General features: G+C 42.9%; 1 protein-coding gene across 1 annotated transcript in view; it reads right to left on the bottom strand.

The window, feature by feature from the left end:
* Nucleotides 1-12,407, bottom strand: part of LAMB4 (laminin subunit beta 4) — a 101,532-nt gene extending 89,125 nt beyond the window's left edge. The window contains exons 1-2 of the mRNA XM_034666331.1: nt 12,333-12,407; nt 3,621-3,682 (exon numbers count right to left, since the gene is read on the bottom strand). Of these exons, the coding sequence (XP_034522222.1) occupies nt 3,621-3,654 (34 nt within the window). The 5' untranslated portion in view covers nt 3,655-3,682; nt 12,333-12,407. The remainder of the gene's footprint in view (nt 1-3,620; nt 3,683-12,332) is intronic.
* Between the last annotated feature and the right edge of the window lie 13,591 nt (nt 12,408-25,998).

Raw genomic sequence — 25,998 nt, 5'->3', positions numbered from 1 at the left:
CAAAACGGGTCCTGGACTTCAGAGTAACATATAAAACTATAAAGTTATAAAACTCCTATAACACCTGGGAGAAAGTCTTTGAGACTTAGGACTAGGTGAAGACCTTTTAGGACTGACAACAATAACATGATCCATCCAAGGAAAAAAATCAGTAAATTGGACCTCATTAAAATTAAAACTTTGCAAATTACACTGAGTGAAAAAAGCCAATTAAAAGGTTATGCACTGCATGGCTCCATTTCTTGAATGACACAGTTATAGAGCTGGAGAACAGACTTATGGCTGTCAGGGATTAGGGAGATAGGAAGGAGGGTATGGACAGAAAAGGGTCGTACTAGGGCTCCTTGAGGGTAATGGAGCTTTCAGTACCTTAACTTCGGTGATGGTCACGTGAATAAAATTGCACAGAATTCAATACAGGCACAGGAGTGCTGGTAAAACTGACACAATCTGAATACGGTCATGGACTATAACATTGTCAATTTCCTGGTTGTAATACTGCACTATCTTCACACGAGACTTTATCATTGGGGGAAACTAGGGGAAAGGTGTATGGGATCTCTCCAACTGCATGAGAACCCACAATAATCTCAAAATAACAAGCGAAAAAACCCACAGAATCTTGTCCCCCTCTAAAATCACCCCACCAGCGTCTGGACAGTGAATCAGGTAAACCCTACACTCTAAGATAATACACACATACACGGCCTACACTAGCTGCTCTTACACACTTTTCCCTTTGAGACATGATGATTTACACCAAGCCCTGATTCCAGCAGACAGGAGTGAGAGGGATGGGTATAAAATGGAAAATTATTCCCATACTGTGGAATAAGCTTTGTTTCTCTCTAGCTTTCTCAATGTAAAAACTGTAAGACTTTTTTTTTATGGTCTTGTTTTGCATTTAATGGATTTCTTTCCTTCAACTTGTCCTCCAAAAATAGATGCTATCGAAAAGTAATGTTTTTTCCTCTCTTATGCCCACATTCCCCACATGACCTGTTCTATTCATCTGGTCACTCTGTGATTCTTATCAGGCATTAAAATATAGATCATGATCTACAAATAAGAATACGATACATAATGTCTCCTTTGCACGGGTTACCAAATACCCGTTTGGACAAGGAATTTTCTGTCTTCACTCTCCTTGCAAAGATTACTATTATTTCAAAACAAAGGCACAACAGTGCTTTTTCCTTCTTGAAGATAGATATGTGAAGAAAGTTAACACCATTGCATACTTTCATTTCATTGTATAAGTGACCCTTGGTTGGTTAACGTGGGTTTTTCCTTTTCTTCACCCAACAATCCAAACCCAGATCTCCTTTTACTTTCTACACTTGACCTCTAGGATAAACAACCAATCAGAAGTTTGGTCTCCCAAAGACAACGGCTTTTAAAGACAAGGTCAGGTATAAAAATCTCTGCTAATGCCACTACGTGTGGATTAGCTAAGACTTCCCTTCCAGGGATTTACTCTTCTAGACAAGTTCCATCCTGAATTCTTTTATTGGAATTGCTGCCTTAGAGATTTAACATGTTTTTATAACCTGACTTGGCCTAACTTGTTTTGATCAGATGTGTACTTTTCAGAAATAAAAGTATCCCAGGACTTAGGGAAATCAAATTATTATTGTTCATGTAATAGTCTAAATGCAAATATGAATTTCCATCCTCAAATACTTGGCAAAAAGTGGCTAGCAATACAAGCAGTTAAAGCTTCATGCCCGAACACAGACAGCCTTAGCAATATCCTTCCTGGGTTGGAGTTTTCAACTGCCAGATTATCACATTAGCAACAGGCTGGAATTGATTCAAAGAATAAAGATGCTTATGTCTTTAGAGAATCAATGCATTCTTCAAAAACAATATGCATCTTGAAGATAGGATCTGATTAAACATGAACTTAGGAGATCTGGTCATTTAAAGAAAACGCACAGCAGATGTTCCGTAAAGTGCAGGATCATTCTGTAGAAATAATCATTATTATATAATCTCTCATTTTGCAGATTGTTCTCATTTTCTTAAACACGTGGGATGTTTTCATACAGAGTTCATGTTGGGATTTAGAGGCTGTAAGCATACACACACACATTACTGATTATGGGTAAGAAACCTTACAAAGAATGCATGTTAGGTAAGGTTTGTACTTTGTGTCCAGTTCCTAAAGCCTGGCCAATGCACATATTAGGATTCTTTTTCCTAATCTTCCTTAGTCAGAAGGCAAGACTAAGTGCTTAAATTGGCTCCAATTTTTATATAAATGCCTGTGGTTGAACTACAAACCAGAAAATGCCCAAGCTGATGATGTGGCATTAACCTGGTTGGTAGTTTAACCATAGGCAACCCTAAAGATTTGGGTTAGATCGGGGTAAGCTTACAGTTAGAAACCCAGGGTCTACTGCAGTGAGGTCTTTTTCTTTTCTTTTCTAAGTTTTTTTTTTTTTTAAAGTAATCTTTACACCCAACATGGGGCTCAAACTTACAACCCGGAGATCAGGAGCTGCACGTTCCACCCACTGAGCCAGCCAGGCGCTCCAAGGTCCTTTTCTGCCCAAGCTAATTTGGTTTTGAAGATCTTTCATCCTGACAGAAAGGTCTCCTGATTGAGGAGGGGTCTCTGAGCAAACGTGCTGTGGTTTAGAATTTTGGCAGGGTGTGGGGAAGTTATCCTATATGGAGGTTCAGTGATCCTCAGTGGTTGCTTCTGATTTTGAACACGAGTTTAGTCCCAAAGAGAGCATCTGAGGCAGATGTAAATGGAAACAGCTCTTCTCTGACCATCTGAGGCCAGATCTAAGTTCCGTTGTCCTGGGGGGAGGCAGTGGAATGAGTCTCTGCTCCCAGTGGCTTGCGGCTCACCCCTCCAAGGCAGAGAATTTTCAACAGAGAACAAATGAGCATTTCCTACTTTGAGCTGTTCTTCTTTCCTCCACCACCAGCAAATCTAACTGGGAGCTTGCCTGAGGGTTTGGGAATATCAAAATTAAAAAATGAGATTCTCAAAGTTTGCTGCCATGAAGAAATTCAGCATGAATCTTTGAAGAGAAGATTCTAAGCAATTTAGTTAGTGCTTAGTAACTAGAAGCAGGGCTGTTACAGAAAAGTCAGGATCAAAAGAGAGTAATTGTTGGAAACCTCCTCTCTGTGACTAATGTAAATTATTCTCAGTTTATTAAAGATGGCAGAGGCGTGGAGGATTTGGCCCTTCAGTGGAGAGGAGCTGCTGCCGCTTACTCAGAAGAGGGAATTTTGCCTGTTAATTCTTCACAAGACCTCATTACTGGGACAAGTGCTACATTGAAACAGGACTCCATTTAAAAATTAAAATGCATTCTACTTGTAAATTAAGAATCTGAAAGTATTTTCACTTTCCTCAGTATCTTCCTTTACTTATCTGCTGATAGTAATATTCTGTTAAAGATGATTGAAATAGCTATGTGTGGACAGTAAATATACTGGAGGGGAACTTTCTAGTTGCTGGACACAACTATACAGCAAAATAACCATGAAAATATATAGAACAGAAAAAAAAAGAGGTGGATATGTTTAAAATCATTTTTACTAAATATTTTAGAACAATTCAATAAAAGCAGAAAATGGATTTTGACAATACTCACCAAGGTGCAAAAAAAAGGCCAGTTGAAATCGCATGCTTTTTAACTGATTAAATTCAGTTTTGCTAGGTTAAAAAAAAAAAAAAGGAGGTTAAAGCCAGTCACTGATAGAATTAATAATTGCCATCAATTTTCAATGATTCAAAAATGTGACAATTCTTTAGGGACACAAAATATCTACAGTGCCCAATTTCTTAAAAAGTAAGAGTGCATAAAATTTTTACCAATATTTGTTTTCTATTTTCTTGAAATCAAAGAATGCCATCAACAGTTTGTAGGAACTAATATGAAACAAATATAATTTCCTTTGCATATTTTTAACTATTTTTGTCCTCTTATTGTTTAGAAAAAAATTTTAAATTATGCAACCAAATACGTACTCATTACTGAAAAAACAGAAAAATCAGACAGGCAAAGCGAAGGAATTATTATCCGTAGTACTATTGCCCAGAGACAAGTGGTTAATATCTCGCTGTTATGTTTTTCCATAGTGCTTCCCCTGCATATAAGTATTTTTCAAAAATGATAGCACACTGTATGCTTGTCTCAATCAATGCATCCCAGACATCTCTCTGAATCAGCAAATATGATTTTACATCAGTAATTTTTCAACATACTGAGGGACATCAGGATCACCTGGGGGCTTCCACAAACCAAACTTGTGTCCCTGTTTGTAGATTCAGCTATGCCCCTCTAGATGGAGCACCCTCCCCCCCCCAAGTCACTGTGTGGGGAAGCCTGACAGAGATGGGAGTGTACATGCCCCGTAGGGGTTGGGAGGAGAGAAGGTAAAATGCTCTCCTGCACCGGTGTTTTTAAATTACCGGATAGTATTTCTCTGAACACAGGAACCAGAATTTATTTAACGAATCCCCTTTTGGTGGATGTGTGCTTTGTTTCTAGTATTTCCTGTTCTAGACATTTTTGCTAAATCTTTCTTCATAACCTGAATTTTTCCCCAGGATGCATTAAGTGGAGTGAGAATAATGGATCCAAGAGCACGTGTGTGTTTGGGTGTCTGTGTGCACGCAAACATATACGTGTGTAAGTAAAGAGTACATATGCATACATACATACTACATGGGTGTAACGTGTGTGTGTAAAGCTACTGCTGTTACTGCCCACCTGCCATGTGGACACTTCGTCCCAGTTCACATGCTCACCAACAGCCCATGAGAACAGCTACTCCCTTTGACCTTCCCAACACGGAGTATTATGAATTTTTAAAGCTTTGTCAATTTAAAGAGCAAAAATAATTATACCTTATCGTTACTGTTTTAATGTTTCTATTTGGGTAGTAGTGAGCGTGAAAATGCTTTTCCATATATCTACAGGTAAGAATTATGTTTGCCCTTCGATCCTTCGAGGCTTTTCCTAATGAACCGTTTTCCTCCCTGCCCCCGCTCTGAGTCCCTCTAACCTGATGTGCTAGGTGTTCCACTCTCTGAACCCTTCTCTCATGCTCTTTGCTTTGTCTTGAATGCCACCCTCCTAAACACAAACGCCAGCCTCTTTGGGAAGCCTTTTGTTTAAATGCCTGATTTTAGGCGAATTTCCTTCTGTGACCCAAGTTCCTCCCCCCGGCCTGGGCTTCGTTTTGGACGTCCCGACGTCATAAGAAAACGACTCACTGAGAAGCAGTGCCGCCCGAAGCACCTTGAACTGAAAATGAGTCCTCTCTCTTATAAAAGTCTGAGATTTTGGACTGCTGCCTGTATATAAAACCTTGTCAAGACCTACAGGAGAATCCAGAATGGAGCCTTCAGAAGCTCCATTCTGTACGGGGTCACCTGAACGCTTTTTCTAGGTCTTCTTGTCACCTTTTCCTCAGGGCACGTGGCTTGGGTCCCTCACTCAGCTATACTTTTGATACCATGAAATCCCCCATCCTGATGTTGTCCTGGATTCAGAACTCCGGTCTGCGTGCTTCATTTGGTCAAATTCAGGACGATTAATAACGTGCTTATCCTTTTAATAAGAATGGGCAATACAAGCAAAGTTTGAAAGTATTCTCTCTATAGCCAGAGAAACTAACTTGGTAAGATTATGATGGTATGCAAATAGCCTACAATTAAGGGCTTGAAACGATCTAGCCTCCGGGCTGCTGAAGGCCATGGAAATTACGCAGGAAATATCAGGAGCATCCCTGCTTCTCTCCAGTGGGGAATCCGTTCACAGGGCAGATTCCAAACGGAAACACTGTTTCCAGCTACAGACCTTGGGCTAAAATCTCCCTCCTCTGGGAAGGTGGGAAGGTGGGAAGGACGAAGATGGCACAATTCTAATGACCCAGGTTTAGAGAGAAAGGAGAAGAATTGCTGTGTTGACCACAGGAGCAAAAGCTCATGTGAGGGGCGCCTGGGTGGCACAGCGGTTAACCATCTGCCTTCGGCTCAGGGCATGATCCCAGCGGTCTGGGATCGAGCCCCACATCAGGCTCCTCCGCTATGAGCCTGCTTCTTCCTCTCCCACTCCCCCTGCTTGTGTTCCCTCTCTCGCTGGCTGTCTCTATCTCTGTCAAATAAATAAATAAAATCTTTAAAAAAAAAAAAAGCTCATGTGAAAGGAATGCTTTTGGAGATAAACCATAAGAGACTCTTAACCTTAGGAAACAAACTGAGGGATGCTGGAGCGGAGGGGGGTCAGGGGAATGGGGTTACTGGGTGATGGACTGGGGAGGGTATGTGTTGTAATGAGCACTGGGTATAAGACTGATGAGTCACAGACCTGGACCCCTGAAACAAATAATACAGTATATGTTAATTAACTGAAGTAAAAAAAAAAAAAAAGAAAGCGATGCCTTTGGTAGAGCATCTGGGGGGACAAATCTTTCTTAGTATCATAGTTCATTACACGTCTGTGATGCAAATAAGCTCCTGGGAATTCTGTCAGTCTGTGAAGTACCTTCAAGCAACAGCAAGATCATGATACAAGGAAGTGAACTTCCCAGCATGCATCAGCTGGGTTCCAGCCTGACCTGCCCCGAAGAAGAGAGCACTAGAGGGGGAACCCAAACTAGACTTAAAATAGATATCATTCTCGTATTCATAACTGCTCAACACCCATCATCAGCACCTCAGTGCAGAATCACCGGGCTTCTGGATAATTCCCCTGCTGGCTGAGCCCTGGCCACAGCTCAGAAACCCCTAGGGAGATTATTTTTTCATAACTTCTTTTAAAAAGTACTTATTTTCTGATACAATACAAGTAACATAAAATTTACCATCTTAACCATTTGAAAGTGTTTAAATACATTCACATTGCTGGGCAGCCAATCCCCAGAACTCTCTTCATCTAACAAAACTGAAACTCTGTATCCAGGAAACAGCTTGTCAATTTCTGGTCCCCCCAGCCCCTGGCAACCACCGATCCAGTTCCCGCCGGTATGAATCGGACTACTCCAGGTACCTCATACAAGTGGAGTCATACAGTATCTGTCTTTTTGTGACTGGCTCATTTCACTTAGTATAATGTTTCCAAGGTTCATCCGTGTTGCAGCCCATGTCAGAATTTCCTTCCTTTTTAAGGCTGAATGATATTCCATTGTATGTACCTGGGGACATTTTTAAATGGCTGATGCTCTGTCAGAATGGCTGGAGTGGGACCCAGGTATCAAAGTGTCCACGATGCTCCCCAGAGACGTAACCGGGGCTGAGAACCACTGATGGCTCGTGAACACCTAAAACTCATCAACTTGCCCACATATCTGCTCTTCCCCTGGATTCTAGGAGAAGGGCACGAGCAATGGCTCCCAAACGTTGCTGCACAGAATCAACGAGCTTTACACATCCTGCTGCCCTGGGAACATTTTATCCCAATCAAATCAGAATATCTGGGGGGGGTTTGTGCCAGCAACAGTGTTTTGTTTTGTTTTTTTTAAAGATTCTAGGTAATTCCAATATGCAGCAAAGTCTGGGAGCCACTGGGGCTACCATGGCCCAACTTGCTTAGACCAGAATGAGGGTCATCCTTGATCCCTCCCTGTCACGCTTCCGAATCTAAACTTGATCTCCTCTCCTTAAACAGCAGTTCTCAAGGTGTGCTCCACGGATTTAACAAGGTGACCAATTCAACCCAGAGGGCCTAGCACTTTCCTGGTGTTAGCACCAAAAGTTCCCAGGTCCTTGGAATGCCCTTTGGTCTGGGCAAATTCAAATGCTGGCCACCCTACTAGATCAGCGGCATCAGCATCACCTGGGAACTGGTTAGAAATGCACGTGATCAGGCCCTGGGACAAGACCCATCGATTCAGAAAGTCGAGGGATGGGGCCCAGCACCCTGTGCTTGCACAAAGCCCTCCAGATGAGGCTGATGTAGCCCCAAGTTTGAGAACCACTGCTCATCAGTAACTCCCGGGTCCACATGCCAAAGACCAGAGCTGCTGCTGCTCCTGGGGACACAGTCACACCTCACCAGAATCTATTCCATGGCACGTGCATGTCTAGCTGTCTGCCTGGTCTGGGTGGCCCCCCACTTAAGGCACTGCAGGTCCAGACTGTGGTACTGGGGGACAGAGCGGGCAGGTGGGGGCACCCGTCAGCGAGCTCCACCTCACTAGATCGTTCCTGTCTGAACGTGCATGCTGTTCTTAGAGCTTGCTTGGTGAAGGCCTTCTTTTTCTGGTTCTCGATATCCAGAAGTGATTTTCCCATTAGAGTAGAAGCTAGAAGCTTTTTATATTGTTAATGAGCTTCCAGAGAAAAAAACAGAAAAAAAGAGAGTTTTCTTTCATAGATGAGGTCTCTCCTATGAAAGTTCCCATCTCTCTGAGTAGGGGTAACCTCCTCTCCACAGGGCTTATGACCTCTTTCAAGACATAAAGTATATTCTCCTTATTTTTTGGTGACATCTTTACTAAGATGATTCACATATCATAAAATTCACCCTTACAGCAGCTTTTAGTTTTTCACATAGTTGTGTAACCAAACCGCTCGCTAACTTGAGAACATTTTCCCTACCCCAGTAAGAAATGCCATACTCACTGGCAGTCACCACCCTCATCTGCCTCTTCCTGAAGTCCCGAGGAACTTTTTAAAAAAAGATTTTATTTATTTGAGAAAGAGAGAGAGAGAGAGAGAGAGAGAGAAGCATGAGCAGGGAGGAGAGGAGAAACAGACTCCCCGCTGAGCAGGGAGCCTGACTCAGGGCTCCATCCCAGGACCCTGGGATCATAACCTGAGCCAAAGGCAGATGCTTAACCCACTGAGACACCCAGGTGCCCTGGGAACTATTAATCTACTTTCTCTCTCTGTGGATTTGCTTATTCTGGATACTTTATGTAAGTGAAATCATGCAATATGTGGTCTTCTGTGACTGGCTTCTTTCAATGAGCAAAATATTTTCAAGGTTCATCCACATTGTAGTGGCTATCCGCACGGCAACTCCTTTTAATTGCTGAATAATATTCCATTATATGGATATACCACTTCGTTTAGTTATCCATCAGTTCATGGACATTTTTCTATACTTTTTGGCTATTATGAATAATGCTGCTATGAACATTTACCTACAGGTGTTTGTGTGGATTATGTATTTTCATCTCTCTGGGGTAAATGCATAACTGTGGAAAAACACTCTATTTCTTAAACAAATGTTATGACCTCGTCTAAACCTTCCCCATAGATTGTAAGCACTTGAAGGCAAACATTCATCTTCTTGTCCCCGGAGGTACATAGAAAAACACCAAAAACATCTGCCAACTTGAATTCATTACAGTTTGCATTTCTGCTAAACAGCACCCAACCTTGACGCCAGTTGCAGGCGTAGCGTTCTAGCTTGATTTTTATTACTGCCTCTTTTACAAACTTCACCTCATCTGTCCTGACTTGAAGGCCTTAACTGTGCCTTGGGCGGGCCCCTCCCTGCTGGAGCTGCTCTGGCCTTGTTTTCACGATCCTCATGCCAGTTGCCAGTCCTGGGTGCTCCCTGATGCGGACCTTTCTCCGCCTCTTGCCCCTCCGCCTTATTCTCTGGCGTCTAGTACCCGACATTCTCCCCATTTCCATAGGTCTTTGCTTTCCAGAGCCCCACTGTGAATCTAGAGGTATCTTTAAACCTGAAGGTTTAAATACCGTAACGAGGGGCGCCTGGGTGGCTCAGTCATTAAGCGTCTGCCTTCGGCTCAGGGCGTGATCCCAGCGTTCTGAGATCAAGCCCCACATCAGGCTCCTCTGCTGGGAGCCTACTTCTTCCTCTCCCACTCCCCCTGCTGGTGTTCCCTCTCTCACTGGCTGTCTCTATCTCTCTGTCTCTGTCAAATAAATAAATAAAATCTTAAAAAAAATAAATACATACATACATACATACTGTAAGGGGAGGCACTTGGGAGATCAATGGGGCTGCAGATGTAACCACCCATCCACACTCCTGATTTTGTTTTCATATCACAGTTGGAAGAAACTCTAAAGGAGCTCATCCATTCCCAGTCCTTGTCTCCATTTAGAACTGATCTAGACCTTTGCTTAGGGAAACAATCCTGAATCACATCCTGTGAAGGACTTACCGCTCTCAGCTCAGAAGCACTGGCCTGGGGCCAAAGCATCCACATGTGGAGTTCTACCAGGCCCAGTGGTGTGATGGGTAGAAAATGGGCTGGGGTCCCCGGCTTCCTTTCCCCCACCCAAGTAGTGGGAGTGGTCCCAAAGGAAGGCCAACATTGGGGTTTTATCTCTGAAATCCCTGAGGCCCAGGCTATAAAGAGGTGAGTTAACTCTGGTGAATTCAGGCTACTAAAAATGTTCTCCCTGAAATGTCCAATAAAATGTGGCAAAAGGACTTCAATCATCCCCCATTTTCTTCCTTCTCTATGTCACTTTGCAATGGCTTCTTGGCATCCTGTTACCAATTCATTCCTTCTATCTCCCCTCACTCCAGTCTATCTCCTGAAATAGAATCTCCTTTCTTCTCAGTGAAGGTGGATTATGGCTGATCCCTGTGATTACACTGGAAAGGCTGAGGCCCCAGTCAGCTTTCCTGCTTCTCACGTGCACAGAGGGTTCTCAGGATTGGTTTGTCCAGCAGAGAACACGAGGCCTGCGGACATTTGCGGCTGCCACCTTGGGGAGGAGAATCTACTGACATCTAGTGGTCAGTGGCCAGGGATACTGCTAGAGGCTCTCCTACAGCGCACAGGGCACTATTGGGCCCCAAATATCAATAGTGCCCTTGGTCAGGACCTTGCCACCCCACCCTTCAATTCCATAAGCGCCTCAGCTCTGGTCCTGCTCCCAGTTTTCTGTTTCCCATTTGAGATTATATAAGTCCCAATCTAGATGAATGTTAAGAGTATAGCGTCTGGCAACTTCTACGAATCCTGTTTTCTGAGATCGCCCAGTCACTATAAAACGCACGGCTGTACACAGAGCAACATTTTCAGGCGTGGTGGTCATCGCCCCCATACCTTCCTTCAGCAGGCTTTCCATTTCATTGGTGCTGCTTTTCTGGTTGGTGTACCAGACCTGGCCTTTGAGAAGCTTCACAGAGGCTACGTACAATTTATTTCTTGCTAAATTCACTGGTGAGTTTAAGTGATATTTGTAAAAGTAATCAGGACGAAGAAACATACTAACAACTCTTATTTGGCCAAAGACTGTGTAAATATATTTACAAAGGCACTGGATGTGTTTTGGTGATGGTTTAGTGAATGCCGCTAGAGGACCCTGGTCCTAAGCTATATTAAGTGTTGCAATAAACAGTAAAGTACGTGAAACTGACAATAACTAATTTCCGGGCATTGCTAAACGATTTTAATTTACTGACCACCAACATTACCTCATCTGTCCTCACTGGAAGGCTGTGCTCAAGGCCACAGCTCGTCAAAGATTTTCTTCTTTTTTGTCAAAACTACGTGGAGGCAACAGATGAAGACATGAGGGGTATTTAATGTCAAGCTGCCCACAATGTCCAAACACTGTCCTAGGAAGACCCATGGGCACAATCAGTGCGTGGGAAACAGCCTCTCTGCAGCCTTCCTTCTGCAAATTGTACAGTAATCTCTAACATGGGGATCGTTATAATCCACATATTTATACTAGCCCTTAATTCTTTTTCTGGCACACTTCAAAGGGGTTATTCTACACATTTTAAATGACAGTTCTCATAGAAATCTTATGTTTAACTTTCCCTTATCTGTGTAACGCATATTTTCCCAACCACGTGACATCAGGAATCATTAGATATTTCAACTGTGTTGCCTTAAATTGTATCGCAGTGACGAATGCAGAACATGAAGCTATAAAGCTCACTTTCCCTTGAATTACAGCAGACACCATGCTTTCCTTGAAATGCACTACTTATACACACCTAAGATACGAACAATGTATTTTGAAGATATGACTAGTTCTACAGAATTGGAACGTTTTCCCAACCGTCCCAAGCTGTATCACTGTGGTAAAAAATAAGTATCCACCTAATATGCCATTTAAATTGTGCAGCTCACCATTGCATCATTCGAACCTTCCTTTAAAGAACAAAAAAGCTCAACGCACTGGCTGCACCCCACTGGCCACTAAGCACGAATTTTTCCCATTGGATATTGCACTGGGTGTACATGTCTTATGTATACATGTTATCTGATTATCATTCCGTGAAAGTAATGCTCTGATATGTTATCCCCTACGCTGGCTCCCCTCATACACAACAAATTCTCAATTTGTTGCTATCTTCACTTATTCCAAAAACGGCCAACATGTCAGGGAGGGAAAAGCCGAGACTTACCGGGATTTGAGAGGCTGTGTTGAGAGGCGCAGGCTGCAAACAGGGCGTGTAAAGGCACACCTGAAAGTGAGAGTCAATTTAAGTAGAAAACCTCTCCCCTGAGGCACCTACGGGGAGGGGAGAAAAAAGATGAGAGGTATTCCTGAACCTGCCATAAAAGGATGCGTGAAGTTACTTGCCTTGGGTTTTGACTTACATATGCACGCGCCCACACACGCACGCACACACACACCTTGTCTACAGAGGCAAAGAGCTCTATTTTACGGCAAACGTTCTTCACTTATGTGCCCGACTTCTGAAAGCAAAGGCTCGGAGGAGTTCAGATCAGGGTCACAACAACAAACGGCAACATCACTACCAAATTTGTAACGAAGTTGCAGCTTCCTCTTAGCTGGCCCCTCAGTGTGAAATTAAGAAGACTCAAAGAGTCACAGGCTCACACTGTGCTCCCCAAAGCAAGCAGTGTGCAGCGCTTTCCTGAGGAACGAAGGATTGTCTGTGGGAGCCGCTCATAGTTCCTTGGGATCGAGGCTGTAGGCACATTCAAACACTTGCCATAGGCATACTTCCTACTTTGCGATCGTAATGAGTTACAAAGTAAATCTCACCCTGGAGAAGAGTGGTTGATAAATGCATATGTTTTTATTATTTACTAACTTGTATAGCTTTTTGCTCATGCCTCCGTCTTTGCCTTCAGATCCCAGGCTCCTGGTGCTTTGGAGAAAAGAAATTTGTGTCTGATGAAACTTACAGAGAAAAAGGGTCTGTGCAACACTCTGGCTCCTAGAAATTGAGTAGTAAACTTATTCTCTACAAATGCAACTGTAAGACAAAATTAACTAACCCATTTCATTGATTTATATTGACATCTGTCAAAGAGAAGACATGGCAGAAAAGATCAGTCTTTCCACATTCCCTCAGGCTTGAAAATCTTTGTTTTTACCTTTACCCAGATACTTTGGTAGCACGTGCTCTGCTATGAAAGTTCTGGAAATATTATCAAGTACCTCCCAGGTTGGGAGTGACTGGCTGTATTGCTCCATTATTTAATTGGATTTGACTATGTCAGTAAGTCATTAAGCAAACAATGTTTATGTTGTTGTGTACCAAAGAGATAAAACAGAAAACATTCTTGTCTTCTATCTTCCCCTTAAACGTTGTTGCTTCCTCTGGGCTTTGTCAGCTGAGCAATCTGTGTGTATAGTATTCCTCAGACAAACTCATTCTGACAGTTTCATGGCTTAACCCGCTTCTTTATTTCCAACCCCACCCACTTCCTGAGCTTTGGCTCCATGCTCCCAACTGCCTACTGACAGACGCCTCTCTCTGGATGACTCACCAGCACCTCAAACACAAGACGTTCACAGTTCAACTCTTCTGTTGTTTGAACCTCTCGTCCTCACCTTCATAGCTTCTCAGTTAATGGCGTCTTTCAGCAGTCATTCACAAGCCGGGAACCTCGGCTGCGCTAATTCCAACCCCCTTCCATTGCCCTGAGACATAAAATCACACTCTCTGAGCACAGCCTCCCTAAACACTTGATGGGGTCCAGTGACAGACAGGGATGTGGTCTTCCGCTGCTTCCCCCAAAGTTCCTGTGGTTTTCCCCTCAGCACAGATGCTGCTGCTGGTCAGTCGCGCTGTCAGTGACTTCCCTTGGGCCTTGGCTTGCTGGCACTGGGACACCGTCCTGTCCTTTCAGAGGGTGATTGCGGGGCTCACACTGGCTCTCAAAGCATCACCAACAGGAGGACTTAAAGGCCCCAACCTCACGGTGCTTCCTTCCGGTTCCCGTCCATTTGGAACAGCCCCTGCGTCCCACTGTTTACCCCTCTCCCCGATCCTTTCTAGTATGTGCAGGAAAGTGGGGGTGCTGGGGGGAAGAAGGTTAAATATTACTGACTGAACTGTTTCATTTTACTTATTACAAAGACCAAATTTAATATCTCGTGGGCCAGGTCTTGGTGACCAAAACAGCGCTATGGTACCTCAGCAACTCAAAGCAGAACATCTTAAAACATGACATTTTTGGTTTGACTCTTAACTTGGCTCTTCCCAAGATGAGAGGGATCAGATAATATTATGAAGGAAATAACTCCCAAATCCTGGTAATCAGCTGTTTCACTCCACTTATTCTTTCTTCTACAGCCTTACATCAATGTATTCGTTGGGGCTGTCATCATTTCTGATAGTTTGTTGCCTGAATTTCAGGACTCTGAATCAAGAGTCAGACGCTCAACTGAATGAGCCACCCAGGCGCCCCACTGTTGGCCAAATTTTACCCTTGCTTCTTCTGAGCCATCATCCTTATTGTCACCAGAGGACACAGATTTAGACTTGCAGCTTCTTTGCTGACAAACCTTCGCTGGCTGCCTTTCACTTCACGTTTCTTAGTGTGGCAGAACAAAATGGGTTTACAGTCTGGCCCCAACACGGCTTTCCGCACAGCCTGCCCGAGAGCTAGGCTCTGCTCACTCTGTCTTGTCATGCACTCCTATGACTCAGGCCTTTGCACAGGCCATTCCCTCCTATACGACACCATTCTATCCTCTCCACTTTTCCTTCAGCTGTCATCTTTTGCAAAGCTTTCCTAGATTCCTCCAGGGAGAGCTGGCTGTTCTTGCTTTAGAAGTACAACAGGAGAGTGACAGGCTTGCCACTGCAGTGAAATGTTGGTGGCGGCCTCGGCCTCGTTACTCTGAGCAAGGTGATGTCAAGGACCACACAGAAGACCGTCCTCCTTGCTCTGCCTCTGACTCAGTGGCTGCGCTGCTCATGTTTCCCTTGCCAGAAGCCAGTGGCTCAGTTCCAGCAGGTAAACTCCTGTGTACCCTCTGATCTTCACATCACCAGATTCCAGGTCCAGGGAGCCTGGCGCTGGGTATTCTAATGCCTACCAGGGGGCAGCACTTCTGACGTGCCATGCAGACTTCCCTTCCACCTGTGTTGGGCCATTCTGCAGCACTGGGCTTCCGTCCGGGGTCCCTTTCTTTCTGGCAGGTAGCCTGGCTCAGTTATCAGGAGGCTGGCACGTTCTCTTCTTCTTTGGGGTGGGCCCCCCTTCCTCTCAGCCTCCACCTACGGCTCTGCCATAGTGGACAGATCCTCAAAATTGGAAGTCTTGTGCATTCTCCATGGCTGGGCCTTGCCGAATCTCCGCAGTGGATGACCGTTACCATTCCTCTGCCCCCTAATCTAGTCTTCGAGTATGGACTGATTCTCCTTAAGAAGCTGCCCTTTTAGGGGCACCTGGATGGCTCAGTCGGTTAAACATCTGACTCTTGATTTTGGCTCAGGTCATGATGTCAGGGTCATGAGATTGAGCCCCATGTGGGGCTCTGCGCTCAGCAGGGTGTCTGCTGGAGATTCTCTCCCTCTNGTCCTGTCCTTTCAGAGGGTGATTGCGGGGCTCACACTGGCTCTCAAAGCATCACCAACAGGAGGACTTAAAGGCCCCAACCTCACGGTGCTTCCTTCCGGTTCCCGTCCATTTGGAACAGCCCCTGCGTCCCACTGTTTACCCCTCTCCCCGATCCTTTCTAGTATGTGCAGGAAAGTGGGGGTGCTGGGGGGAAGAAGGTTAAATATTACTGACTGAACTGTTTCATTTTACTTATTACAAAGACCAAATTTAATATCTCGTGGCCAGGTCTTGATGACCAAAACAGCGCTATGGTACCTCAGNCTTCTGACGTGCCATGCAGACTTCCCTTCCACCTGTGTTGGGCCATTCTGCAGCACTGGGCTTCCGTCCGGGGTCCCTTTCTTTCTGGCAGGTAGCCTGGCTCAGTTATCAGGAGGCTGGCACGTTCTCTTCTTCTTTGGGGTGGGCCCCCCTTCCTCTCAGCCTCCACCTACGGCTCTGCCATAGTGGACAGATCCTCAAAATTGGAAGTCTTGTGCATTCTCCATGGCTGGGCCTTGCCGAATCTCCGCAGTGGATGACCGTTACCATTCCTCTGCCCCCTAATCTAGTCTTCGAGTATGGACTGATTCTCCTTAAGAAGCTGCCCTTTTAGGGGCACCTGGATGGCTCAGTCAGTTAAACATCTGACTCTTGATTTTGGCTCAGGTCATGATGTCAGGGTCATGAGACTGAGCCCCATGTGGGGCTCTGCGCTCAGCAGGGTGTCTGCTGGAGATTCTCTCCCTCTCCCTCTGCCCCTCCCCCCACTCAGGCATGCAGATGCTCTCCCTCTCTCTCTCTCAAACAAAGAAAAAAGAAACTGCTCTCTTACTCTTAACATAGAGAACAGACTGCTGGTGACCAGAGGGGAGGTGGGTGGGGGATGGGTGAAACAGGTGATGGGATTAAGGAGCACATTAGTNCAGCCCCTGCGTCCCACTGTTTACCCCTCTCCCCGATCCTTTCTAGTATGTGCAGGAAAGTGGGGGTGCTGGGGGGAAGAAGGTTAAATATTACTGACTGAACTGTTTCATTTTACTTATTACAAAGACCAAATTTAATATCTCGTGGCCAGGTCTTGGTGACCAAAACAGCGCTATGGTACCTCAGCAACTCAAAGCAGAACATCTTAAAACATGACATTTTTGGTTTGACTCTTAACTTGGCTCTTCCCAAGATGAGAGGGATCAGATAATATTATGAAGGAAATAACTCCCAAATCCTGGTAATCAGCTGTTTCACTCCACTTATTCTTTCTTCTACAGCCTTACATCAATGTATTCGTTGGGGCTGTCATCATTTCTGATAGTTTGTTGCCTGAATTTCAGGACTCTGAATCAAGAGTCAGACGCTCAACTGAATGAGCCACCCAGGCGCCCCACTGTTGGCCAAATTTTACCCTTGCTTCTTCTGAGCCATCATCCTTATCGTCACCAGAGAACACAGATTTAGACTTGCAGCTTCTTTGCTGACAAACCTTCGCTGGCTGCCTTTCACTTACAGGATCCACGTTTCTTAGTGTGGCAGAACAAAATGGGTTTACAGTCTGGCCCCAACACGGCTTTCCGCACAGCCTGCCCGAGAGCTAGGCTCTGCTCACTCTGTCTTGTCATGCACTCCTATGACTCAGGCCTTTGCACAGGCCATTCCCTCCTATACGACACCATTCTATCCTCTCCACTTTTCCTTCAGCTGTCATCTTTTGCAAAGCTTTCCTAGATTCCTCCAGGGAGAGCTGGCTGTTCTTGCTTTAGAAGTACAACAGGAGAGTGACAGGCTTGCCACTGCAGTGAAATGTTGGTGGCGGCCTCGGCCTCGTTACTCTGAGCAAGGTGATGTCAAGGACCACACAGAAGACCGTCCTCCTTGCTCTGCCTCTGACTCAGTGGCTGCGCTGCTCATGTTTCCCTTGCCAGAAGCCAGTGGCTCAGTTCCAGCAGGTAAACTCCTGTGTACCCTCTGATCTTCACATCACCAGATTCCAGGTCCAGGGAGCCTGGCGCTGGGTATTCTAATGCCTACCAGGGGGCAGCACTTCTGACGTGCCATGCAGACTTCCCTTCCACCTGTGTTGGGCCATTCTGCAGCACTGGGCTTCCGTCCGGGGTCCCTTTCTTTCTGGCAGGTAGCCTGGCTCAGTTATCAGGAGGCTGGCACGTTCTCTTCTTCTTTGGGGTGGGCCCCCCTTCCTCTCAGCCTCCACCTACGGCTCTGCCATAGTGGACAGATCCTCAAAATTGGAAGTCTTGTGCATTCTCCATGGCTGGGCCTTGCCGAATCTCCGCAGTGGATGACCGTTACCATTCCTCTGCCCCCTAATCTAGTCTTCGAGTATGGACTGATTCTCCTTAAGAAGCTGCCCTTTTAGGGGCACCTGGATGGCTCAGTCAGTTAAACATCTGACTCTTGATTTTGGCTCAGGTCATGATGTCAGGGTCATGAGATTGAGCCCCATGTGGGGCTCTGCGCTCAGCAGGGTGTCTGCTGGAGATTCTCTCCCTCTCCCTCTTCCCCTCCCCCCACTCAGGCATGCAGATGCTCTCCCTCTCTCTCTCAAACAAAGAAAAAAGAAACTGCTCTCTTACTCTTAACATAGAGAACAGACTGCTGGTGACCAGAGGGGAGGTGGGTGGGGGATGGGTGAAACAGGTGATGGGATTAAGGAGCACATTAGTGATGGTCACTAGGCGTTATATGTAAGTGTTGAGTCACTATATTATACACCTGAAACTAGTATTACACTGTATGTTAACTAAGTAGACCTTAAACTGAAACTTAAAGAAGCTGCTCTCCTGGCCAGTTTTTGTAGCCAAGGGAGCCTGTCATCTACCCTCCTGTGATGAATTCACTCGGGCATGATCTTCCACCCCACAAGCGTTTTGGCCAAGGATTTAAACCACATCACACTGTATTCCCAAATGCCAAGCTGAGTGCAGTGCACCCAGCAGGTGCTTGCTTTTTGAATGAGGTGCCATTAAGTTGCAGAAACTGCTAACAAAATTATATGGAGAAATCTTTATACCAGAAAAATCGAAATCCCTGAATTTAGGTTTGGCACTTATATTCTAAAATTTGGGGCATGTGATTTGAACTGCTTTCGGTTGACTTTTCAACAGGCATGATAAGTTCGCTGAGTGGACGGCACAGAAAAGTCATGAAGGAGAATTCGCAGGGAGTAAAACGTTCAAGGCAAGAGAGTGACAATTTTCTCTAGTGTCTAATAACTTAGAATAGCGAGAAAATTCTTCTTCCTGCCCTCCTAAGGCCCTGCGGTAATTTAAATCAACTGTTATTTCTCTTATCAATCACGGTCTGCCTTTTCCACAAAACGTAATTCCCTTTTATTTTTTTTTCTTCCCCTTCTCTTAGACTTCCTTTGTTTCCCTGTCTTAGAGCTTCTCCTTTTCTTTGAAGCCAATCTGAATTCCCAGGGAGAAGGCAGAGATATCTTGTTCAGTGTTTTGTTTATTCATTTTTTCTGGTTCATGCGTCTGTAGCCATTTTCAGGCAGCTTGATACTTATCAGCTGTAAAATGTGCTGACCGAGAAGGGCTTGCTTCTTAGAAATGAGGAAGCCAAGCCCACCCCAATCTACTTCCAGTGGACCCTGTGCAATACTTTTTTGGTTCTCAATGCTCTGTCAATTCTGACTGACACAGGTCATCTTAAGTGTCAACACCCTCGGTTTGCCTTGTGATTGGTCAAGTATAACCACTGCAGGAATTGCAGGTTTAAGTGGTTCCGGACGCCATGGTTATTCCGTCCTCCTACAAAGATCTATAGGGCAAAAATGAAACTAAGGCTTACATTTACTCACCTGCCCGTATATGAAAGCATCCACGACACACCTCTGCTGTGTCCACTGAGTTTGTTTGCTGGTTGCCTGCAAAGACACATTTGGGATTCCTACAAGCTCGTGTAAGGAGATGACTGCGAACTGAGCAATACTTGGTATTCATTTTTTATACAATATCAACTAGTGAGAGAATAGATTCAACAAACATTCCTCCAACATTAACTTTATAGACCTGTAAGCACTCTTAGAACTGTTTTAGCAAAGTTTCTTACCTGTTATTTGTGTTTTTATTTATTGCTGTATTTTAAATCGATGCCCCTTGTTTTTAATGTGTTCCCTAGAGGCCAGATTATCTGTTCACTTCGGACGTCCTGGAAAGCAACTCCTAGAAGACTAGAATCATGTCTTTTCCATGGCAGGCCTAAGAACAGAGGAAGCTTTGCAGTCTTTCTGCAAACCATCAAGTTCCACAAAGCAGCAGGTGGTCAAAGACCCAAGAGGAGCATTTGGTTTTAGGCAGAAACTTCAGCAGGGGCTTGGGTGAAATGGAGGGACTTTTCTGTCTGTTTAGTTTGACGTTGTACAAAACATAAAGCCCTAGGGGTGCCTGGGTGACTCAGCCGGTTAAGCATCCAGCTCTTGATTTCAGCTCAGGTCATGATCTCAGCGTTGTGAGATGGAGCCCTACATTGGGCTCTGCACTGGGTGTGGAGACTGCTTAANCCTGCTTAAGATTCTCTCTCCCTCTCTTCCTGTACCCTTCCCCACCTCCCGATCTTGCTCGCTCTCTCAAAAAAATAAAAATAAAAACATAAAGCCCTAGATGCTAAATATTTATGCATATTTTAACCTTATTGTAAACTTCTGAATTCCATAAAAATATTTTTTTCTTTTTGAAATAAATTTAAAAGGCTTGCTGCATTCCTGGGTGATTTTTATTATATCTTGAGGGTGTTTCCCTGGCTATTATGTATCTCCAGTTTTTTTTTTTTTAAAGATTTTATTTATTTATGTGACAGAGAGACAGCCAGCGAGAGAGGGAACACAGCAGGGGAGTGGGAGAGGAAGAAGCAGGCTCCCAGCGGAGGAGCCTGATGTGGGACTGGATCCTGGAATGCCGGGACCACGCCCTGAGCCGAAGGCAAGACGCTTAACGACTGTGCTATCCAGGCGCCCCTATGTATCTCCAGTTTTATAGTGAAAATTGAAATGACCGTATCATTCAGATTTCAGAAACTCACTTTCAAATAACCAAGTACAGATGACCATGGCTATTCTCCTGATAAACTGATGCCATGTTCTTAGGATATCTGCCTTCATCTCAGAATGGCTTAATTATTTACCTCTTAGGATTAACCAGGGTTACCGTGTTGCCAGCCAGGAGGGATTTTCAAGAAAACTAATTTGCTCACTGAACCATCTATTGGTTAATCAGAAGCAGTCTCATAGTATAGCTCTTAAACAAAGATTTTGCCTTTCTTTTCCAAAAAGAAAACAGCTTTGTTGCTTTTCCTAAAAAATAATATATGCTCATTTACCCCATATCAGACAATATAAAGAATTATGGAAAACAAAAAGCACCAGAAAGCCTACATTTTCTTCAAATCATCACATTTTTCACTTTCTTTTTAATTAACTTTTTGAAGTGTAATTAACATGCAGTGTTACATTAGTTTCAGGTGTACAACAGAGCGATTCAACAATTCTGTACGTTACTCAGTGCTCATCATAAGTGTACTCTTCATCCCATCACCTATTTCTCCCATTCCCCGCCCACCTCCCTTCTAGTAACCATCAGTTCATTCTCGAGAGTCTGTCTCTTAAGTTCCACATGAGTGAAATCACATGGTATTTATCTCTCTCTGACTTATTTCACTTAGCATTATACACTTTAGATTCATCCGTGTTATTGCAAATGGTAAGACTTCATTCTTTTTAATGGTAGAGTAATATTCCAATATATCCTATCTTCTTTATCCATTCATCTATCAACGGTCACTTGTATTGCTTCCATAATTTATTATAAATAATGCTGCTATAAACATGGGTATTGTAAATAATGCTGCTATAAACATGGGATGCATGCATCTCTTTGAATTAGTGTTTTTTGTATTCTTTGGGTTAATACCCAGCAGTGGAAATACTGGATCATATCATTAATAAAAATTAATATTTTTAATGTTTTGATGAACCTCCATACTGTTTCCCACAGAGGCTGCACCAGTTTGCATTCCCACCAACAGTGCATGAGGGTTCCTTTTTCTCCACATCCTTGCCCAACACTTGTTGTTTCTTGTGTTTTTTATTTTAGCCATTTTGACACATGTGAGGTGATATCTCATTGCGGTTTTGATTTGCATTTCCCTGATGATTAGTGACGTTGAGCATATTTTCACGTGTCTATCATCAGTATGTCTTCTTTGCAAAAATGTCTATTCAGACCCTGTGCCCATTTTTACTTAAATTTTTTGTTTTTTGGCATTGAGTTGTAGAAGTTCCTTATATATTTTGGATACTCACTCCTACTGAATATATCATTTGCAAATATCTTCTCCCATTCATTAGGTTGCCATTTTATTTTTGTGGATGGTTTCCTTCCCTGTGCAAAAGCTTTTTATTTTGGTATATTTTGGTTTATTTTGCTTTTGTTTCTCTTGACTGAGGAGGAGACAGATTTAGAAAAATGTTTCTATAGCTAACGTCAAAGAACTGCCTATGTTTTCTTCTAGGATTTTTATGGTTTCAAGTCTTACATTTAGGTCTTCAATCCATTTTGAGTCTATTTTTGTGTATGGTGTAAGAAAGTGTTCTGTTTCTTTCTTTTGTATGTAGCTGTCCAGTTTTCCCAGCACCATTTGTTGAAGAGTCTGTCCTTTTCCCCATTGTATATTCTTGCCTGTTTTGTCAAAGATTAATTGACCATATAGTTGTGGGTTTGTTTCTGGGCTTTCTGTTCCATTGATTTATGTGTTTATTTTTGTGTTAGTACCATACTGGGTTTTTTTAAAGACTTTATTGATTTATTTGAGAGAGAGAGAGAGGGTAAAAGTGGGTGGGAGAGGCAGAAAGAGAGGGACAAGCAGACTCCCTGCTGAGCAGGCAGCCCGACATGGGGCCTGATCCCAGGACCCCAAGATCATGACCCAAGCCAAAAGCAGACATTCAACTAACTGAACCACCTAGGCATGCTTCATACTGTTTTTTTTATCACTACAGATTTGTAGTATATTTTGAAATCTGGGCTTATGATACCTACAGACTTGTTTTTATTTCTCAAGATTGCTTTGGCTATTTAGGGTATTTTGTGGTTCCATACCAATTTTTTATTTGTTCTAGTTTTGTGAAAAATGTTGGAATTCTGAGGATTGCATTAAATCTGTAGATTGCTTTGGGCAGTATGGACTTTTTAACAATATTGGTCTTCCCAATCCATGAACATAGAATATCTTTCCATTTGTTTGTGTCATCTTCAATTTCTTTCATCAGTGTATTTATATTTTTCAGAGTAAAGGTCTTTAATTCCTTTGGTTATGTTTATTCCTAGGTATCTTATTCTTTTGGTGTAACTGTAAATGGGATTGTTTTCGTAATTTTTCTTTCTGCTATTTCTTTCAACAGATTTCTATATATTAATTCTGTATCTTGTAACTTTACTGAATTCATTTACCAGTTCTACTAATTTTTTGGTGGAATCTTCAGGGTTTTCTACATATAGTATCATGTCATCTGTAAACAGTGACAGGTTTACTTTATCAATGCGGATGCCTTTTGTTTCTTTTTCTTGTTTGAGTGCTGTGGCTAGGACTTCCAGTACTATATTGAATGGATGTGGTAAGACTGGACATCCTTGTCTTGCTCCTGACCTTAAGAGGAAAAGGCATCAGCTTTCCCTATGGAGTATGATGTTAGCTGTGGGATTTTCATATATGGCCTTTATTATGTTGAGCTATGTTTTCTCTGAAGCTATTTTGTTGAGATCTTTTATCATGAATAGATGTTGTACTTTGTCAAATGCTTTTTCTGCATCTATCGAGATGATCATATAGTTTTAATCCTTTCTTTTGTTAATGTGAGGTATCATGTTAATTTGCAAATTGAAACCTGGCATCCCTGGAATAAATCCCACTTGATTGTGGTGAAAGCCTAATATTTTTTGGTAAACACCTTTCCAGATAACTCTCTCTCATTCTCTTGTTCTTGCTTGCTCTGTCATTTTTCAGAAATAGATGTTGGGGGGGGGCACCTGGGTGGCTCAACTGGTTAAGTGTCTGCCTTTGGCTCAGGTCATGATTGGGATCAGGCCCTGTGTCAGGCTCCCTGCTCAGTGGGGAGCCTGCTTCTCCTTCTCCCACTGCCTCTCTTCCCAGTTTGTGCTCTCTCTCTCTCTCTCTCAAATAAATAAATAAATAAAATCTTTAAAAAAAAAGAAAGAAAGAAAGAAAGAAACAGACGTAGTGAAGGCTGAAGGGCATGAGCAAGTCCCAAACTCAGCAATGTGGAATCTTAGCCTGATTTCCTTAGCTGCAAAACCTTCAAAACTAAGAAATTCCGTTAGATATCATTTATATACCATAACGTACACTTGTTTTAAGTGTGCAATTCAATCTATTCAGTTGAACTCAAGTTAAATGTGGGAGCAGGGAATGATAATACAATAATAGTAAGGGACTTTAACATCCCATTTACATTAAAGGACAAATCATCTAAGTGGAAAATCAAGAAGGAAACAATGGCTTTCAATGACACACTGGAACAGATAGATTTAACAGATATATTCAAACATTTCATCCTAAAACAGCAGAATATACATTCTTTTCCAGTGCACACAGAACATTCTCCAGAATATTAGCCCACAAAACCAGCCTCAACAAATTCAAGAAGATCGAAGCCATACCATGCATCTTTTCTGACAACACGATGACCGCAAGAAAAAATCTGGAAAGACTACGAATTTATGGAGATTAAATAACATGCTACTAAACAATGAATGGGTCAACCAGGAAATAAAAAGAAGAAATTAAAAAGTACATGGAAACAAATGAAAACACAATGGTCCAAAACCTCTAGGATGCAGCAAAAGCAGTTCTTAGAGGGAAATTTATAGCAATGCCTACCCCAAGAAGGAAGAAAAAATCTCAAATAAACAACCTAACTGTACACCTAAAGGAGTTAGGGAAAAACAACAAAGTCTAAAACCAGAAGAAGGAAGGACATAGTAAAAATTAAATACACACACTAAAAAAACCAAGAAATAAAACAAAACAAAAAAAAACCACAAACAAGCCAAAACAAACAACAAATAATCAAAAACAATAGAACAGATTAATGAAAACAGGAGCTGGTTCTTTGAAAAAAAATCAATAAAATTTATAAACCTCTGGCCACCACACTGTTCAAAGAAAAAAGAGGAAGGACTCAAGCAAATAAAGTCACAAATAAGAGAGGAGAAATAACAACCAAGACCACAGAAATACAAAAAATTATAAAAGAATATTATGAAAACCTATATGCCAGCAAATTGGACAACCTAGAAGAAATGGATAAAACTCTAGAAACATGTGAACTACCATAACTGAAACAGGAAGAAATAGAAAATTTGAACAGACCGATAACCAACAAAGACATTGACTCAGTAATCAAAGAACTCCCAACAAGCAACAGTCCATGACCAGATGGCTTCACAAAATCCACTGCCCACCAAACATTTAAAGAATATCTGTTCTTCTCAAACTATTCCAAAAAATAAAAAAGGAAGAAAAACTTCCAAATTCATTTAAGAGGCCAGCATTTTGCTGATTGCAAAACCAAAGACTCCACTAAGAAAGAACTACAAGCCAATATCCCTGATGAACATAATGCAAAAATGCTCAGTAAAATACTACTAGCAAACTGAATTCAAAAATACATTTAAAAAATCATTCACCATGATCAAGTGGGACTTATTCCCGAGTTACAAGGGTGGTTCAATTTTCTCAAGTCAATCAAGGTGATACATCACATCAATGAGAGAAAGAATAAGAACCATATGACTATTTCAATAGATGTAGAAAAAGCATTTGACAAAGTACAACATCCATTCATGATAGAAATCCTCAACAAAGTAGGTTTGGAGGGAACATACTTCAACATAATAAAAGCCATGTATGAAAAACTCACAGCAAAGATCATCCTCAATGGGGAAAAACTGAGAGCTTTTTCCCTAAGGTCAGGAACAAGACAAAGATGTCCACTCTCACCACTTCTATTCAGTGTGGTACTGGAAGTCCTTCCCATAGCAATCAGACAACAAAAAGAAATAAAAGGCATCCAAGTCGGTAAGGAAAAAGTAAAATTTTCACTCTTTGCAGATGACATCATACTATATGTAGAAAACCCAAAAGATTCCACCAAAAAACTGCTGGAACTGATAAACGAATTCAGTAAAGTCACAGGATCAATGTGCAGAAATCTGTTGCATTTCTATA

This window comes from Ailuropoda melanoleuca, chromosome 1, assembly GCF_002007445.2.
Source record: "Ailuropoda melanoleuca isolate Jingjing chromosome 1, ASM200744v2, whole genome shotgun sequence".
Lineage (NCBI taxonomy): Eukaryota > Metazoa > Chordata > Mammalia > Carnivora > Ursidae > Ailuropoda > Ailuropoda melanoleuca.
Note: the sequence above shows the minus strand (reverse complement) of the source record. Positions and strands in the feature narration are given on the sequence as shown.